At 47.6% G+C, this 18,454-nt stretch overlaps 2 protein-coding genes across 2 annotated transcripts; one reads left to right on the top strand and one right to left on the bottom strand.

Annotated features, from left to right (window-relative positions):
• Positions 1-1,865: 1,865 nt before the first annotated feature.
• Positions 1,866-8,517, bottom strand: ZGPAT (zinc finger CCCH-type and G-patch domain containing). The gene is made up of 7 exons (XM_075846154.1): positions 8,434-8,517; positions 7,510-8,077; positions 6,353-6,486; positions 6,116-6,274; positions 5,436-5,558; positions 2,803-3,208; positions 1,866-2,129 (listed from the first exon to the last, which is right to left on the bottom strand). Exons 2-7 carry the CDS (start codon positions 8,049-8,051, stop codon positions 1,991-1,993), a joined length of 1,503 nt encoding a protein of 500 aa, XP_075702269.1. The 5' UTR covers positions 8,052-8,077; positions 8,434-8,517; the 3' UTR covers positions 1,866-1,990.
• Positions 8,518-8,694: 177 nt separating this feature from the next.
• ARFRP1 (ARF related protein 1) lies at positions 8,695-17,592 on the top strand. The gene is made up of 8 exons (XM_075846155.1): positions 8,695-8,789; positions 9,332-9,433; positions 12,596-12,683; positions 12,794-12,876; positions 13,032-13,113; positions 13,664-13,734; positions 14,047-14,147; positions 15,005-17,592. The coding sequence occupies exons 2-8, from the start codon at positions 9,341-9,343 to the stop codon at positions 15,090-15,092; spliced, it is 606 nt and encodes a 201-aa protein (XP_075702270.1). The 5' UTR covers positions 8,695-8,789; positions 9,332-9,340; the 3' UTR covers positions 15,093-17,592.
• Positions 17,593-18,454: the final 862 nt, after the last annotated feature.

The following is an 18,454-nucleotide window of genomic DNA, read 5'->3' as shown; positions in this document are numbered from 1 at the left end:
CCATAAAAGTAGTGAACACCAAGCTGTGAAACTACAACTCCCAGCTTGCCTAGGGGATGCTGGGAGTTGTAGCTCTGCAACAGCTGAAAAGCCACGGCTTGGACACGAATGACATTTCCGAGAAAAGTTTCTTTAAAACGAAAAAAAAAGTTGGTGGTTGTTTTTTTTTCTGTGCTGTCGTTATTAGTCCCCCGAGACTACCTCTTGTATGGGTGCGTCACCCAGCTTTCCACCCACCCTGAATAGCCTGTATATCTGCACTCGTATAGGATTACTGTATATATGCCCTTCAGGGTGCGGGTGTTTTTTTTTTTTTGTTTTTTTTTCCAGGGCTTCTTGGTTCACGAAGAGAATGTAAGAATTACAGTCACGACTGACACGCAGGTAGAGATGAGAGGTGGTGAAGCTCTACAGATTTCTAGGCGGGATAACCCGCATGTGGGCACTGCCATTAAGGGATTGCCACCCAGTACCCAGGTGGGAGACCTTAAAATGGTAGAATAAAAGTTGGGATGTTTCACTCAAAATCAAGATGACCCAGAGACATGGTGAGAAGTTCAATCAATCACGGTGGCGGACAGCGCAACTCACCACGACTCTGGGACATCAACGCCTCGAGACCAGCGGGTCCAGCAAAAGACCCAGACAACATATAATGCCCCTAAAAAATAGGGATGGAGAGAATTTCTTCCGAGGTCTCCTAATGCCCCTGCCCGGCCTACCCTCAATCTATCTTCTTCTACTTGGGATTCCTCCCACCAACATCGATAACTCTCCGGAGAGCTGTGGAGGTTCTTCATCTTCTAAACCTCTTACACCAGTTCTCCAAATTTCCACTAAATGAGCTAGAAGGGGAGAAGAACCTCATGAATCTTCCATCAACCTTTCTTAAAGGGGCTGTCTGACGTCTACAGACACCTCAGAAGGTCACGTCGGTGGGAGGCCGGAAGCCAAGACACCCACCAATGTCCCAATACTCCGTGTAGCAGAGACGGGCAAACCAGTGCAACCATCTCTCTACGGGAGTCCCGAAAACCCATACGTGATCGCCCTACTATAAGAAGAACCAGGACCTGCTTGTTCAGGGTCTCACCAATGTGATCTCTGATGGACAGGAGATGCCAACATTGGTCAAACCGGGCACAATACCATGATGGTCCTGGAATTCAATCTCGTAGGAAGCAATTCTGATAATCACAGGCCCTGGGTATTGATTTTCCAAAATGTTGAGGAACATCTAGTGAACCAGAAAGAGTTCTACGCCATTCACTGTCCAAGAACGGCGGTTGTCTTACCGACCATCATCAAGAGGTCTTGGATCTATGATGGTCCCATCACAACAGCCATAGACACTCACCACTGCTGACCCCCACTCTTCTACCAAACCCCTCCTGGTAGGCTCCTTACCTTTACAGAGGACCGCCGGCCATTGGTCGTCTATCCCGCATTGACCACAATGTCCCGAGTTGAAGAGCGCAGAATAGCGAGGTACGAAAGATCACGAGACAGAAAGCAATATGGAGCAGACTGCAGCGAGCGGGCGGAGAACTTGAGATGCCAAAGATGAAGGAGATATCACGAAGATGAGAAGACGGCGCGCGGTCACCGGAACCGGAGAGAGCCTAAAGAAGCAAGAGGGGGAGCAACGGGAGCGGGAAGAATGATGAAAGGAGGAGATCCCTGTAATATAGGAGGACAAGAAGAGTCAGCGGGGAATGCAGACTCCCTGACAGGAAGCGTCTTGTGGTGTGGCACTCCCTTGACTTGCACATCATGACATCGAAAGGAAACGGGAGGTGGGGGGGGTATGAGATATACACAGGTGTAGGCACCAGGCTCCCCCGGCATGAAAGGCTCAGGGAACATTGTATAAAAAAAATATTTATTTTTTTCGGTCACGAAAACAAATGTAATAGTCCGTCTGGGGGAGGGGAGAATATACACGATACGTAGGCCATACAGTCTCGCCGCTCTATAGGGGGCTATAGGCTCAGAACTCGGTCATCTTCTTGTGTGTGTTCGCCTTCTTCTGCTCTTTCTGCAGACTCTTCTCCTGCTGTTGCAGTTCCGCGAGCTCAGAGCGGGCGTTCGAGAGACGGGACTCCAGCTGCACGCGCACCACGCTGTCTCTGCAAGAAGATCAAAAGCAGGAGAAAGGTGAGACGGCGTCCAGGCCTGGTGTATACCCGCACACGGGGCGCCTCGGCCGTGTTGCTGCATCTCTCCAGACTGCTGCGGCGCCTCCTTTTCTACTAGAGGCCATTTTATGCAGAATGAATAGTTCTGCAACTTTCTGATCTACTTGGCATGTAATGGACTCACCATTTTCAAGATCTCTGCTTGCTGTCAGTAAAAGAGAACATTCTTGTTTGCATCTGGGAGGCTAAAAACCTGTACGAACCCAATGCTTCTCACAGCTACTCTAGTATCCAGTCTATCAGCAGCACAATCTCTCCTGTCCTGATCGTTTGTTACAATGTATCAGTGAAAGTAAAATATATCAGTCCAGGCTGAGGATTTCCTATAGGTGTATTGTCCTGAAGGATTGCAGTCAATTAGGGTTCTTCAACGAATAGGATTTTACGTGCAAGTTAGGGGTGTAGTTTGTTTCAAGCAGAGGGGTCCCTGGCTTTACAGTGTTTCTGCACCCAATCACTGCGCATCCATAATAACTACAATGCCCTGGCATAAGCATTGGCAGATGCACCCAGCTTACAAGCCAAGGGCCGCTATCAAGTGAGTATGCCGGGTTATAAGTACCCAGATTTATACTATAAATGAACACAAATAAGTCGGACTTACCTCCCCACATTTCGTGCCAAAGCCTCCGCCATCCTCCCAATCTCCCGCTGCTTCTGCAGGATCTTCTCTGTCATCTGAGCAAACGCAATGTTCAGTGCCCGCTTGCTGCCCTTGCTGGCGTTGTACACCTCCTTGCCTTTCCTCTCCGTGCTGGTCTCTGCCGCCTGCGTGGGAGACGCCTTGAGATCCAGTTTCTCATTTAAGAAGTCAAAGATATTGCGGGGAGCGTTGGCACTCTGCCTGGCTCTCGGGGGCTTAGACTGGCGTTTCTTCCTGGCTTTGGGCAGGGGCTTTCCTCCTTTTACCTTCCGCTGCTGTAATTCTAAGCATTGGTCCAGAGATTTGCCTTTCGGTAAGACCACTGCTTGCACGGGTTCCACTCGCCCCTCTGAGTTCTTTCCAAGACCTAAAAGGTGCAGTTAAAATATATGGTCAGGTGACTGGAGTATATAAATATGTATATCGTGATAAGTATATATATATATTCTATGTCAGAGGGGATGACCACCTACAGTGTGCGGACGGGTCTCCAGGGTAACCACATGAAATCTGTAATTCCCAGCAAGTCCAGCACTCGGTGGCTCCTGATGATGTAAAACCCCTTCTATCCGGGCTGTAGTGATGCGCCGACTGCTGACACTAGAGCGCTGGTGTTGGTGTGTGCGCGTGGATATGAGCGCGCGGTGCTGGCAGAGGCCCACAAGGACTTCGGTGTCACCTGTCAGGAGCAGGTGAATACCAATAAGGCCTCATGCACACGACCGCAGTGGTGTGCACGGCCGTGATTTTCGGCTCGGACGGCCGCGGAGTGTCACCCGTGGACCGCCTGCAAATCTCAAGCCGTGCACATGACCGCGTGCATTCATTCCTACGAGCCTGGACCGCAAAACACGGCCGTAATATGACATGTCCGTTCTTTTTGCGGTCCAGGCTGCTGGGCAATGCACAGACTGTGGAAACCACGGTTGTGTGAATGGGCCCATAGAAATGAATGGGACCGCAATTCACCCGCAGATTTGCGGGTGAATTGCGGCCGCAAAACCACGAATCGTGTGCGTCTGTTTGGCTGTAGCTTTAGTTTTTTTTGTAGCGCGCGCAGCTCATCAGAAATGACGCGCTTTTTTTCCGTCTGGCAGCTAATTGTTATCCATTCTTTTTCTGTATTTAAACCTGTGTGAGCCGCACAGTCTGTATTGGCCTGATGAAGACGCCGGTCCGGCGTTGAAACGCGTAGCCTGTCGTTTCTATTAATAAATACTTGAACTCTATGCTTGCCTAGCCTTGACATGAACAGCAGCGCCCTTTGGTCCTTTTTTGCTCTCCTTCTAATACCATTACTTGACAGCAAACTTCGATTTGTTGTGTTACGGACCCGGCAGCAGCTATTTTCCCATTGTGACACCTGCCAGTGTCTACAACCTAAGGTGAGCGCATCCTAATATATGAAGTAGCTCCATTTATATCTCACTTTTATTTGCACCATGTGGCGCCGTGTCTCTTTTACTCTCTCCTAGTCAACAGGAATAACGGTCAGACAACGGACCCTGGGCTGTCCTATATAAGATAGGTCCCTCGATCACGTCGGAGGGATTCCTTATGACGCAATCAAATGGGGGTTCCCCTTCTCATTTTCAGCTTTGAACGCGGGATTCAAGGGGTTAACGTCAGAGCTCAGAGGTTTCTCCGCTGTGTATTATAGCCAGTGTCCCGCTCCTAATCCTGTGGGCATACGTCTTGTACCCACGTGATCAGCATGATGAGGTGCCCGTCGGCATCGGCACTGAAGACAAAGAACCTGGCGGGGGTTGTGCGTTGCGCCCGTCATGTTTTCTGTAGTACTAGTGACTAAATTCATGTGTTCCAACACTGCGGCCGCACGGCTTAATATTGAAATACATGAATTGACGGTATCGAACCGTTCGTGGGTGCGCAGTATTGATATTTCGACCCTATGTCTGATCGTTCGCAATATTCAATAATCCAGCAGTCCATAGGACGCGGTTTAATCTGAATATTAATGTATACGGTCATTTAGGTATGACTTGACGGCACAGAAAACTCCTTTAACCCCTTCCCGCATTTTCACGTACATGCACGTCATGGGAAGGGGCATCTTCCCGCATTATGACTGGTGATCGCGCGGGACCCCGGCTGTGAATGAATGACAGCCGGGCTTCCGAGGCAACGGCTGAGATTGAAGAAACCTTCAAACTCAGCCGTTTAACCCCTTAAATGCCGCAGTCAATAGCGACCGCGGCATTTAAATCTTTTGACAGAAGGAGGGGTCTCCCTCTGTCACCAATCGGCGGCCAGCAAACTAGATCACCGGCCGCCATGTTGACATGGCAGCCAGGGGGCCTAACAAAGGCCCCCAAGCCTGCCCTGGCTACCTGCCGGGCACCAGATGTTATGGCCCATTATGCGATGTGCAGAGCCGGAAGCAGTTGGCGCCGTACATAGAATAGCGGCCGTGCTGCCGGTGGATAGGTCGTCAGTTGTCCAGTACTGGACAACCCCCAAGGCCAAAATAGGCCTGGTCGTTAAGGGGTTAATCCAGCATAAACCTGACACATATAGGATCAAACATTCCAGATTATCAGATGGACATAGAGGAATAACTCCAGAACACTCACCTTTTCCTATCTCATACCCCATAAGAGCCATGAGCTTAGACCCTATGCCGCGGGTATGCGCCTCCCATCCTGCAAATTCAGAACTGCAGGGCGTAACCCCGACTTCTCCACTGTCCATGAGCACTGCAGGAGACAGAGAGGAGTCCATGATACATGTATAGAAGGACAGACTGCAAAGAGTTAAAGGGGCAAACTGCATATGAAAACTTCTGCAACTTTGTAATAAACTTTCTGTTTCAATTCTTCACCATATTCAAAATCTCTGCTTGCAGCCCTTGAATGGAAACATTCTTGCTCACACTCAGATGCTGAGAACCTGCAGCTATGGACCTAATACTTCTCACAGCTGAGGGTTTGCTACAGTCTAGACAATACGTCAGCAGAACAAACCTCTCACCTGTCCTGATCGTTTGTTACAATGTATCAGTGCAGGTAAAGGGTTTCAGTCTGGAGCCAAGACCATTTAACTCACATAGGATTATGTAGACTGGATACAATTGTAACAAGGTTTTTAGCAACTGGATAGAATTTTTAACGGTTCAATTCACTGACAGCCAACAAAGATCTTGAAAATGGTATGAAATTGGAACACAAAGTATATTAGAAAGTTGCAGAACTTTTGATTTCCCAATGGTTAAGCTTTATTTAAAACCATGAAACTCCTTTGAAATTACATTTACCTCTAGCATACCCAGAATCCTCTGCTCCCTCCAGGTCCTCGTCATCAGAGGATGAACTGTCGCTCTCCCGCAGAGGTGGAATAATGGCGTCAGCCTCTAGAACCGCGTCTTTCAGCAGAACGGAATCAAATTTTACCGTGTAGAAGTTGTCATCTAAATCTGAGGGAGGAAACAAGGCGGTCAGTGTGTGACCCAGAAGACAGGCACAGGGGGCGCTGTGACAGCCTCAGCATTTACCTGTAATTCGTGCTGAGTACCAGATGCCATCCTCGTGCTTGGCGAGGCAGGGGGTATCGATCCTGAGATTGCTTATGTCTGGTTCTTCAAAGACCTGGAGTTCATTGACGGGCACGACCCGGCCATGAGAAAACCTAAGAACAATAGGAAAGGGGTATTCGATTTTCCTCCTCTCCCTCGAGCCAAAGCCGGGAGCTCCCGCAACGTCGCCCATTATAAACAACGAACGGGCATCCACCGAATTCAACTGACACAAACACTCCACCGCTGCAAACAGCTAAACCGGGGGGGGGGGGGGGTCCAGCAATGACACCCCATGCAACATAATGATATCAGTGGACTACTTACCACAAGATCAGCACATTTATCTCCTGAAATACTCTGTGCTACTGGGGGACCTTGCTCTCACCACTATAAAGCAATCTGTGATCTCTCTGATACAGCCCATGTCCCAACCACCATTAATGAAGAGGGCACGGCCTCTCACAAAATTAGCACACCCGTCTCCTGAAATACTCTGTGCTGCGGGGGACTCTTTCTCATGACCTCCCACTTGAATCATTCCTCGTCTCACCTGTCATATATGGCCCTGTCCTTTACCAACATCGTCACGAGTCGATTGACGTTACTGCTCTCACACCCATCTTCTAAAATACTCTGTGCTGCTGGGTGACTCAGTCTATAACCTTTCACATGTCTCCATCCCCCTCTTCACATCTTGACTCTGCCCGGTTACACGCAGTCTTGTCCTTACCGACATCAACACATGAGTGAACAGGTCACAGTCCCCCACAAGATCAGCCCACTTCTCTCCTGAAATACTCTGTGCTACTGGGGGACCTTGCTCTTACCACTATAAAGCAATCTGTGATCTCTTTGTACCATTATACAGCCCATGTCCCAACCACCATTAATGAACAGGGCACGGCCTCTCACAAAATTAGCACACCCGTCTCCTGAAATACTCTGTGCTGCGGGGGGACCCTGCTCCTTCTACTATGTGACTCTCAATCTATGACCACCCACTTGTCTCTATTTCCCCTCTCACATCACGAACCCGCTCGTCTCACACTCAGGCCTGTCCTCACGAATATCATCATATGATTGGACGGGTCACTCCTCTCCTGAAACACTCTGTGCTGCACATATTCCTTCACCTGCAATTCTCATTGAAAAGGCATTTTCCATCCAAAAAGTAGGGACACGGTTTCATAGCCTTGTGTGTGGGGTAGAGATACAAGACGCGGACGCCGGGACCTCCACCTTCCATCTGCTCCGAGCCCACCACCATAGCGTTGTGATATTCTAACGTCCCCCACGTGCTGTAATAAGGGGCTTTCACTTTCATTCCGCTGATTTCTTCTTCGTCATCCTCCGCTTCCTCCTCTGAATTAGGATCGGTCGTCTCGAGAGTCTCGCCCCCGTTGCTTGCCTCTCCGATCGCCTTCTTGAAGGCCTCATACTCGTCATCAGGAGAGGATGAGGATGATGATGGTCCACCGAGAGCGGATAGTAAGATGGACTTTTGTACAGACAACAGGCTGGACTCCGTCAGGTCTATGAGCTGCTGTAAATCGCTCTGGAGCTGGATAAGGTCCGCCTTCTGCGACGGGTCCACGTCGCCATGGAGGGTGAGATTCACCTGCTCCAGCTGGGCTCTGTACGTCTGCAGAGCGGAGACGAGACTCTCTTCATCCATGTTGTCCAGTATGGCCGCCGACCAACCTGTAGGTGGAGACATCAAAATTAACCAAGAACGTCCACTAATCAACAAGCGATATTTCGAGGGGGTGTCCTCTAAAATGAATGGATGTAGATGACATAACCTTATCTGCGGACATTTTGAAGGGGCCACACATTAGGACCCCAAGCCTTTTATGAGAGACACAACAAATACATTGATGTTAGACCACTGAAGCAGTGCATGCTGGGACTTGTAGTGTTAAGACATCTCACTTCAGAGACTCAAGGTGACTACTTTTGTCTGTCAGGACATGTTGGGAGTTGTAGTACTGCAACAAACCCTGGCTATATAAACTGTATAAATAAATAAAATGCTCCTAAGCCACTATAAATCTTACCTTCCTCTTACAAAGACGCCATGACACCGGCTTGATGGCGTCACTGACCATAGAGCTCTGCACAGACATCGCCGCCGCCATTTTGGTGTGGACCATTCCGCGTTTCCTCAGGGCCGCTCATTATTCAGCGGTTATTATTGGACTTGTGATATTTTTCTATAAAGCTTTTGGTACTGGCTCAGTAAAACGAAAATTCATTCATAAGCCGCTGGAATTCTGATGATTCGATTGCCACACACAAGATGGTCGCCACGTTCTGACAGACGCAATTTTGGTATCCCATGATGCATTGCGGGTGGCGGCGGAAGTTGTTGTTGGCTGAGTGAGGCCTGAGTGGGGTTGATGGGGAGAAGGAGGTGAGTCTGGTGGGATGCAGGAGCTGCTGTAGGAGGGGGGCACTTATTTTCCCTGCGGTATTTTATTATGGGGGTATAACTCAGCTTCGTACTTATAGAACCGGGATCCTACTCGGAGGGTGGGGCAGCTGTTTACTTGTCATTACATGATGGTAGTTTGGAAAAGGCAGTGCTTCAGTGTAAAGGATGGGGGGCAGTGCCGCAGCCTGAGCCTCTGATGAGACAGGAGGTGGGTTTCAGACTCCAATAGACAATGCCGGTAAGCAGGAGTCACTGATCATAGCTGATCGCTAATGGAGCAGAGCTGCAGTGTAAAGCATGGGGAGAAAGTGATGAGAGTAGACAATGCAGGTAATAACTCAACTACAACAGAGACCATAACTGAGCCAACATAGCGACATAACGCTGTATAATTGCCTTAATACTTCTACTGTCACTAGGGTAACATTTTAGGGTATTTTATTTGTATGTATGTATATATATATATATATATATATATATATATATGTTGCAGTGTTGACCCTTTTTGCTGCCCCCTACAGGTCACCATCATGTATACTCTGCTGTCTGGGCTTTATAAGTACGTGTTCCAGAAGGATGAGTACTGTATCCTGATCCTCGGGCTGGACAATGCGGGCAAGACGGTGCGTAACACACAGGGTTATGTCATACTGAGAGCGGGTATAATAGATGGCATCATTCTGGGCTGGCAGGACTATGCTTTGGTAGTGCCCGTCTTTGATATTTTATGTGTGGCAGTGCCAGGTAGGTAGTTCTATCCTGTGAGTGGCAGTCTAGGTTGGGGCACAGTTGTATATAAGGGGTGATCATACTGCGCTTGGTTGGTGGTTATAGCGGGTGCCAGTGACACCGGGTCAGTAGGTTTAGTCAATTCAAGTATATCCGGGTTGGAAGTGTAAGGTTTTTTCAGTGGGTGTTATAGAGGACCAGTCGCCTCTCCTGACTTGTCTATTTTAGTAAATACTTAAATCCCTTATGAAATAACAATTCTGGAATGTATTTTCTTAGATCTCTGCGTTGTGTCATTCCTCTGTTATTCCTCCTAGAAATGTATGAATAAAATGACAACTGGGTGTTACCATTTCCCTTGTCAAAGGGGCGTGTCTTCATACAGTCTAAGGGCAGATTCAGACGAATGCGGCGTTTTGCGCGCGCAAAAACCACTTGACAGCTGCGTGTGTCATCCGTGTATGATGCGCGGCTGCGTGATTTTCGCGCAGCCGCCATCATAGAGATGAGGCTAGTCGACGCCCGTCACTGTCCAAGGTGCTGAAAGAGTTAACTGATCGGCAGTTAACTCTTTCAGCATCCTCGACAGTGAATGCCGAACACAATATCGGGAAACCCGTTAAAAAAAAAAAGAAAAAGTTCGTACTTACCAAGAACTTCCCTCCCGGCCGTTGCCTTGGTGACTTGTCCTTGGTGACGCGTCCTTGGTGACGCGCCTCTCTTGACATCGGGCCCCACCTCCCTGGATGACGCGCCAGTCCATGTGACCGCTGCAGCCTGTGCTTGGCCTGTGATTGGCTGGAGCTGTCACTTGGACTGAATTGTCATCCCGGGAGGTCAGACTGGAGGAAGAAGCCGGGAGTTATCGGTAAGTCAGAACTTCGTTTTCTTTTTACAGGTTCATGTTTATTGGGATCGGTAGTCACTGTCCAGGGTGCTGAAACAGTTTAACTCTTTCAGCACCCTGGACAGTGACTATCTCCTGACGTCGCGTACCGGAAATTTTTTTGCCGGGTTCGGCCAAAACAAGTTCGGCTGAACCCGGTGAAGTTCGGTTCGCTTGTCCGGCTTCGCTCATCTCAAAGACACTCCGTTTGGAAACAGAAAAGCACGTGGTGCTTTTCTGTTTACATTCATCCTTTTGACAGCTGGTGCGCCGTTTCAGTCGGTTCGCACGGAAGTGCTTCCGTGCGACCTGCGTGGTTTTCTCGCACCCATTGACTTCAATGGGTGCGTAATGCGCGAAATACGTGGAGATATTGAGCATGTCGCGCTTTTTGCGTAGCTGACAAACGCTGCGCAAAAAGCACGGACTGTCTGTACTGCCCCATAGACTTGTATTGGTCTGTGCGTGGCGCGTGAAAACCACGCGGCCCGCACGGACCTAATACACGCTCGTGTGAATCCCCCCTAATACAGTCAGCACTGATTGGACATTAGTCAGACTGTAGGGTCACCCCCCTCCCCAATTGGTAACACCGTCAGTTTGTTCATAAATTTCCGGGAGGAATAACAGAGGAACAACAGAGGAACGACACAACGTAGAGTCTAAGATGTTCCGAAATTATTATTTAATGGGGAATACATGTATTTACTAAAACTGGCATGTCAGGAGAGGTGACCGGTCCTCTGAGTGGCCGTATTAGCTTTCTTTTCAGATATATTAGGGGTAGCCGTGCCACAGCAACAGATGTGGGTGAGTAGGTGTATCCTGGTGATTGTACCAGCTGCTTCTTTGGGTATATTGAGGATGGCAGTGCCAGGGTGAATTATTAGGGATTTCCAGGGTGGTCGTTCCCTTGCTGGGTATACTGGGGTGGCAATGCCAGACTCAGGCAGCAGACATATGGATGGTTCTATCAGCATCTGTTTTGGGTTTATTAGAGGTGGCAGTGCAATACCCAGGGTGATGATACCCATTATCTTCTAGTTTACTAGGATTGGCATTACCAGGCTGGTTCAGCAGGTGTATCCTGGGTTGTAGTGCCATTGTTTGGGTATTTCAGGAGTGGCAGTGCCAGGCTGGGTGAGTAGGTATGTCCTGGCTGTGTATTTCAGGAGTGGCAGTGCCAGGCTGGGTCAGTAGGTATGTCTTGGCTGTGTAATTCAGGAGTGGCACTGCCAGGCTGGGTCATTAGGTATGTCCTGGCTGTGTATTTCAGGAGTGGCACTGCCAGGCTGGGTCATTAGGTATGTCCTGGCGGTGTATTTTAGGGGTGGCAGTGCCAGGCTGGGTCAGTAGGTATGTCCTGGCTGTGTATTTCAGGAGTGGCAGTGCCAGGCTGGGTCAGTAGGTATGTCCTGGCTGTGTATTTTTGGGGTGGCAGTGCCAGGCTGGGTCATTAGGTATGTCCTGGCGATGTATTTTAGGGGTGGCAGTGCCAGGCTGGGTCAGTAGGTATGTCCTGGCGGTGTATTTTTGGGGTGGCAGTGCCAGGCTGGGTCAGTAGGTATGTCCTGGCGGTGTATTTTTGGGGTGGCAGTGCCAGGCTGGGTCAGTAGGTATGTCCTGGCGATGTATTTTAGGGGTGGCAGTGCCAGGCTGGGTCAGTAGGTATGTTCTGGCGGTGTATTTCAGGATTGGCAGTGCCAGGCTTGGTCAGTAGGTATGTCCTGGCTGTGTATTTTTGTGGTGGCAGTGCCAGGCTGGGTCAGTAGGTATGTCCTGGCTGTGTATTTCAGGAGTGGCAGTGCCAGGCTGGGTCAGTAGGTATGTCCTGGCTGTGTATTTTTGTGGTGGCAGTGCCAGGCTGGGTCAGTAGGTATGTCCTGGCGGTGTATTTCAGGATTGGCAGTGCCAGGCTTGGTCAGTAGGTATGTCCTGGCTGTGTATTTTTGGGGTGACAGTGCCAGGCTGGGTCAGTAGGTATGTCCTGGCTGTGTATTTTAGGGGTGGCAGTGCCAGGCTGGGTCAGTAGGTATGTCCTGGCTGTGTATTTTTGGGGTGGCAGTGCCAGGCTGTGTCAGTAGGTATGTCCTGGCGGTGTATTTTTGGGGTGGCAGTGCCCCAGCAGCAGGCATATTGCCATGTTCATGTTTGACATTGTTTCTTCCAGACGTTTTTAGAACAGACCAAAATCCGATTCTGCCGCAACTACAAGGGGATGAACCTGAATAAGATCACGACGACCGTGGGCCTGAACAGTGAGTAGCGCGACTATGAGGTTGGGGGGGTTCATGTTGGCAATAGACCTCATACATAAGGGGTGCAGTGTTACTATCATATGCCCACGCTTCTGTCTTCTCCCCTCTAGTTGGCACCATTGACGTGGGGAAAGTCCGGCTGATGTTCTGGGATCTCGGAGGACAGGAGGAGCTTCAGTCTCTATGGGATAAGGTGAGACGCCCGCATCCCGGACCTTCGGACTAGAACACTCACCCTAAAATCTGACATGATTTCATTAGTGACCCCATTCCTTGTTCTACCACCGGGGGGCACTGCTGTTGTGTTTTTCTAGCACTGACTATTTCCTGCGGCGTCTTCTCTTCCAGTATTACGCAGAGTCGCACGGAGTGATATACGTCATTGATTCCACCGATGAGACGCGCCTGTCAGAGTCAAAACTAGCTTTTGGTGAGTTGATAAAAAATGCTATTCCCCTCTGATACTGCAGGGGGCGCTCACCACACTTTTGAAGCATAACCAGCTCTAGATCTAATCAGAAGTATTGAGGATTCTGATTGGTTTAAAGACCATTTTTGCTATTGGTTGAGTGTTGATAATGACATCACTGCCCCGAGATATACAGGTGAAGGGCCTTTGCCATTTCTATTAGAATTTGGGTTTCAGTTTTTCACCATTTTCAAGATCTCTGCTTGCAGTCAATGAATTGACAGAGTACAAAGCCAGAGCAGACTTAATACTACTCACCACTGAAGGTTTTTTACAATTGTATCCAGTCTAGACAATCCTCTGTGAGCTGAATATATCCACCGCACCGATCCCTCTTGCAATTTGGGGGGCTCTATTCAATTATTTAGTAGAGGAAAAGGGAACAGCCCCTTTAATATTGTGACCATTGCGTCACACCGGTTGCAATCTGTACTATAGAGCTCAGCGGAATTGAAAATAAAGTCTACTCCACCTGCTGTGATAATACTGTACGTTCCTTTCTGTGTTGCAGAAAAGATGATCAGCAGTGAAGCCCTGGAAGGTGTGCCCATCTTGGTCTTGGCAAATAAACAAGATGTGGAGGTAATCTGCGGGAGGGGTGATCGTCAGCTGACCTATTCTCAACGATTATAACTGGAATAAAACCATGTAATCTGATGGGTGACTTTGTATCCAGGTGCAAGCTTTACGGCACCCTCCTGATCCTGGCATTCAAAGTGTGATTACTTTTACCAGCCAGTAGAGGGTGCTGTAACCAAACCTAAAATGCCACTTGTAGTTACTATGAGCTGCTAGACAATGTTGTTGAGCGTCAGTTTTGATAAATATCCTGATAAAGGGGGATTTTATGGGGGGGGGGGGTATTACCAATTTTAACCATGCCTTCCCATCTAGGACTGTCTCTCCATTCCTGACATCAAGACGGCCTTCAGTGACTGCATCAATAAGATTGGCAAAAGGGATTGTCTGACCCAGGCCTGCTGTGCCCTCTCCGGGTAAGGGGTGGAGAAGAGTTTGCAATGATGTTTCCTCATTAGATTACGGCATCTGCTCTATATGATTGATTATTTTTCACTTGACGCCAGAAGAGTTCTGTAATCTATGGGAAAAGTCATAGAATTTCTATATAACTGCTCTGGGTTACGGATTATTTACCCTAAAAAACAACCTGATTTCTTCCATAAAGATTTATCAAGTTTTGTTTTTTTTTACTCCAATCACATCCCAAGCTGCATTCAGCAAACTGCTAGGTTTGTCTTTGCTCTCAGGCTGCATTACATCGCACTCTGCTGCAAATATGCTGGTTCAGTGTCTGAAAAGAGCATGCCCTGCTGTAGTGCATTGTGGTACGTGTGGTGTTCATACCCAGCCACTGTAGAAACAACTCCCACAATGCATTGCAGAAGGGTAAAGGGCATTATAGGATCTCTGCTAAGAAGTTTTGTCTCACAGCTGTGTGCTGAAAGGTTCCTTATGACCGCAAACAGGATTGTGATCCGCAGCTCTGGATGTAAATAGAGTATAAGATATGATGTAACTTAGGATCAAGATGAATACATGCAACGTTAGTCAAGATTATAGTCAGAATTAAAATGATTCTCAAAAGTAGAGCTTGTGCATTAGATGGGTTGTCTAGGATTAGAAAACATGGCGGCCTTATCAAAAACAGCGCCACACTTGTCCTCAGGTTGTGTGTGGTATTGCAGCTCATCTCCATTCACTTCAATGTAGCTGAGCTGCAATACCAGATGCAACCTGTAGACAGATGTGGCGCTGCCATGTTTTTTCAATCCTACACAATCCCTTTAAGTACGAGGCTTTGTCCTAAGATCATCCATCTTTGCTCTTGCAGGAATGGAGTGAATGAAGGTGTGGAGTGGATGGTAAAATGCGTCGTGAGAAACATTCATCGCCCTCCAAGGCAGAAGGACATCACATAAAGAGATTGTTATACCAGCAGCAAGTGACGGGAGGCGATGATGAGCTGTGAACACCCAGCAGACTGGAATATATATATATATACACTCCTCCAGAAAGATGTGTAGATAATTTATATAGAGATCTATTTATGGCCGTCCTTCCTATGAACGCCGCTTCGGGTGATGTAATCAGTCTGGTGACCGTCTCTATATAATTGCGCCTTTGTTATGGCTGCATGTGACCAAAGAGGAAGTCGCTGTGTACCGGTGGCTGCCACTAGAGGGAGCATTCATGTACTGGTGGCTGCCACTAGGGGGAGCATAATTGTACTGCCGGCTGCCACTAGGGGAGCACTTGTATTAACCAATCATTATGTATTTGCTAGTCTACATTCCCTAGTGCATAAACTTCATCTACCGTAACTGTTAATAACGCCATTTCATGTTCACCCGCGGTAGACCGCCAGCTGGGCAAAGCTGTATTCTTCTAGAGTGACTGCGCTGTCATTGAACGTTTGATATGTCATCCGGATCGAGCCGGGCGATTGTGATCAAAATCACGATTAATTGAACATGTGACCTCGATTACGATTAACGAACGATTATTTAGGCCACACCCCTTTTTGCATGCCACGCCATTGAATTAATATTTATCCCCTAAACCTGCTGTATACTACTGTATATAATATACCCCCTGACACTGCCCCCACACATTATATTGCCCCCATAGTGTTCCCCACACAGTAGAATACCCCACAGCTGCCCTCCACACTGTATAATGCCCCCATAACTGTCCTCCACACAGTATAATGCCCCCATAACTGCCCTCCACACAGTATAATGCCCCCATAACAGAGCTCCACACAGTATAATGCCCCCATAACTGTCCTCCACACAGTATAATGCCCCCATAACTGCCCTCCACACTGTATAATGCCCCCATAACTGCCCTCCACACAGTATAATGCCCCTATAACAGAGCTCCACACAGTATAATGCCCCCATAACTGTCCTCCACACAGTATAATGCCCCCATAACTGCCCTCCACACAGTATAATGCCCCTATAACTGCGCTCCACACAGTATAATGCCCCCATAACAGAGCTCCACACAGTATAATGCCCCCATAACTGTCCTCCACACAGTATAATGCCCCCATAACTGCCCTCCACACTGTATAATGCCCCCATAACAGAGCTCCACACAGTATAATGCCCCCATAACCTCCCTCCACACAGTATAATGCCCCCATAACTGCCCTCCACACAGTATAATGCCCCCATAACTGCCCTCCACACAGTATAATGCCCCCATAACTGCCCTCCACACAGTATAATGCCCCCATAACTGCCCTGCACACAGTATAATGCCCCCATAACAGAGCTCCACACAGTATAATGCCCCCATAACTGCCCTGCACACAGTATAATGCCCCCATAACAGAGCTCCACACAGTATAATGCCCCCATAACCTCCCTCCACACTGTATAATGCCCCCATAACTGCCCTCCACACAGTATAATGCCCCCATAACTGCCCTGCACACAGTATAATGCCCCCATAACAGAGCTCCACACAGTATAATGCCCCCATAACTGCCCTCCACACAGTATAATTCCCCCCATGTAAAAACAGAAATGCACAATATGAAGTCGGTTAATTGCGCTGAATTTCCTTTTTTCCGATTAATGGCCCAGCCCTACACACAGACGTATCAAGAGTTTGGGTTCTTGGGGGTCCGGGTGCTGAGACCCCCACCGTTGCTGAAACGGAGGCGCAGAAGCACTTATCTGAGCGCCCGGCATCTTTGACTGATCGGCGCTCCCTCTCAGGCTGGAGACGGATTACATAGACGTTCTGTGAGCGCCGCCCTCAGACTGACGGGAGCGCTGATCACAACCGAAGAAGCAAAGCGCTCAGCTAAGAACTACTGCACCCTTGTTTCAGACACGATGGGGGTCTCCGCACCCGGACCCCCAACAATCCAAACTTTTGATAGGTTTCTATGACCTATGAAAAGTTTGATGGAAGTGCGGTTACTATTTAAGAATTGATTTATTGTCCTTTTTGGAGGAATGAAACATCTAACAGCCATCACTGGGTTAATTAAAGCAGTTGTATAAGGTGATCTAAACATGGCTGCTTTCTTACAGAAATAGCGCCACTCTTGTCCTTAGGCTGGGTCTGGTATTGCAGCTTTGGCTCTGTTCACATCCATATGTCGGGAGTATTCTCAAGGTACTGTATGCCCCTATGTAGCTATTGGCCACAATATTGAAAACATTTATACGAGGTGTGAACAGAGACTGAGTCCCATTAACTTGAATATCAGACTCGGCCCACGGACAAGAGTAGTGTCGATCCTGGAGGAAAGCAGAGATGTTTTTCTAACTACATACAACCTCTTTCGTAGACTTGGGCTCAGGGAAACTGGTCAGTTTGGTCTGTCTAGTTTAATGTTGATATTTATTCATCTGATCTAATCTACTCACCAGAGAAATAAATTATTTTCTGTGACTACTTCCTCTGGACGGACTGTTGAGGGTCAGAGATGCCTGTATTTCTTGCTGTATCTGTTCTGCTGCTAAACACTATTCTGATAATGCATTTTCTTTGGCTTACTGCAGGGGGCAGCATTCAGCTCATTACCGACCTCTACTCTCAGCATTTGACTGTTAGAGACTATTTATACCTCTATTGCTATGATCCTGTAAAACATGAACGAGACACAACTGTATTATAGTAGTTATATTCTTGTATACAGGGGCAGTATTATAGTAGTTATATTCTTGTATATAGGGGGCAGTATTATAGTAGTTATATTCTTGTATATAGGAGGCAGTATTATAGTAGTTATATTCTTGTATATAGGAGCAGTATTATAGTAGTTATATTCTTGTATATAGGAGGCAGTATTATAGTAGTTATATTCCTGTATATAGGAGCAGTATTATAGTAGTTATATTCTTGTATATAGGAGCAGTATTATAGTAGTTATATTCTTGTATATAGGGGGCAGTATTATAGTAGTTATATTCTTGTATATAGGAGCAGTATTATAGTAGTTATATTCTTGTATATAGGGGGCAGTATTATAGTATTTATATTCTTGTATATAGGGGCAGTATTATAGTAGTTATATTCTTGTATATAGGGGGCAGTATTATAGTAGTTATATTCTTGTATATAGGAGCAGTATTATAGTAATTATAGTCTTGTATATAGGGGCAGTATTATAGTAGTTATATTCTTGTATATAGGAGCAGTAATATAGTAGTTATATTCTTGTATATAGGAGCAGTATTATAGTAGTTATATTCTTGTATACAGGGGCAGTATTATAGTAGTTATATTCTTGTATATAGGAGCAGTATTATAGTAG

Source organism: Rhinoderma darwinii, chromosome 13, assembly GCF_050947455.1.
Source record: "Rhinoderma darwinii isolate aRhiDar2 chromosome 13, aRhiDar2.hap1, whole genome shotgun sequence".
Taxonomy (NCBI): Eukaryota; Metazoa; Chordata; class Amphibia; order Anura; family Rhinodermatidae; genus Rhinoderma; species Rhinoderma darwinii.
Note: the sequence above shows the minus strand (reverse complement) of the source record. Positions and strands in the feature narration are given on the sequence as shown.

Bases quoted from the DNA above. Each gene is read 5' to 3' on its own strand.
- ZGPAT (XM_075846154.1), bottom strand. From the start codon at position 8,051: ATGGATGAAGAGAGTCTCGTCTCCGCTCTGCAGACGTACAGAGCCCAG. The intron at 6,487-7,509 runs GTGAAGGAATAT...TATTGTTCTTAG, and splicing joins CTTTTCAATGAGAATTGCAG to GTTTTCTCATGGCCGGGTCG. The intron at 6,275-6,352 runs GTAAATGCTGAG...TTCCTCCCTCAG, and splicing joins GTACTCAGCACGAATTACAG to ATTTAGATGACAACTTCTAC.
- ARFRP1 (XM_075846155.1), top strand. From the start codon at position 9,341: ATGTATACTCTGCTGTCTGGGCTTTATAAGTACGTGTTCCAGAAGGAT. The intron at 13,114-13,663 runs GTGAGTTGATAA...TCTGTGTTGCAG, and splicing joins AGAGTCAAAACTAGCTTTTG to AAAAGATGATCAGCAGTGAA. The intron at 14,148-15,004 runs GTAAGGGGTGGA...TTGCTCTTGCAG, and splicing joins GCCTGCTGTGCCCTCTCCGG to GAATGGAGTGAATGAAGGTG.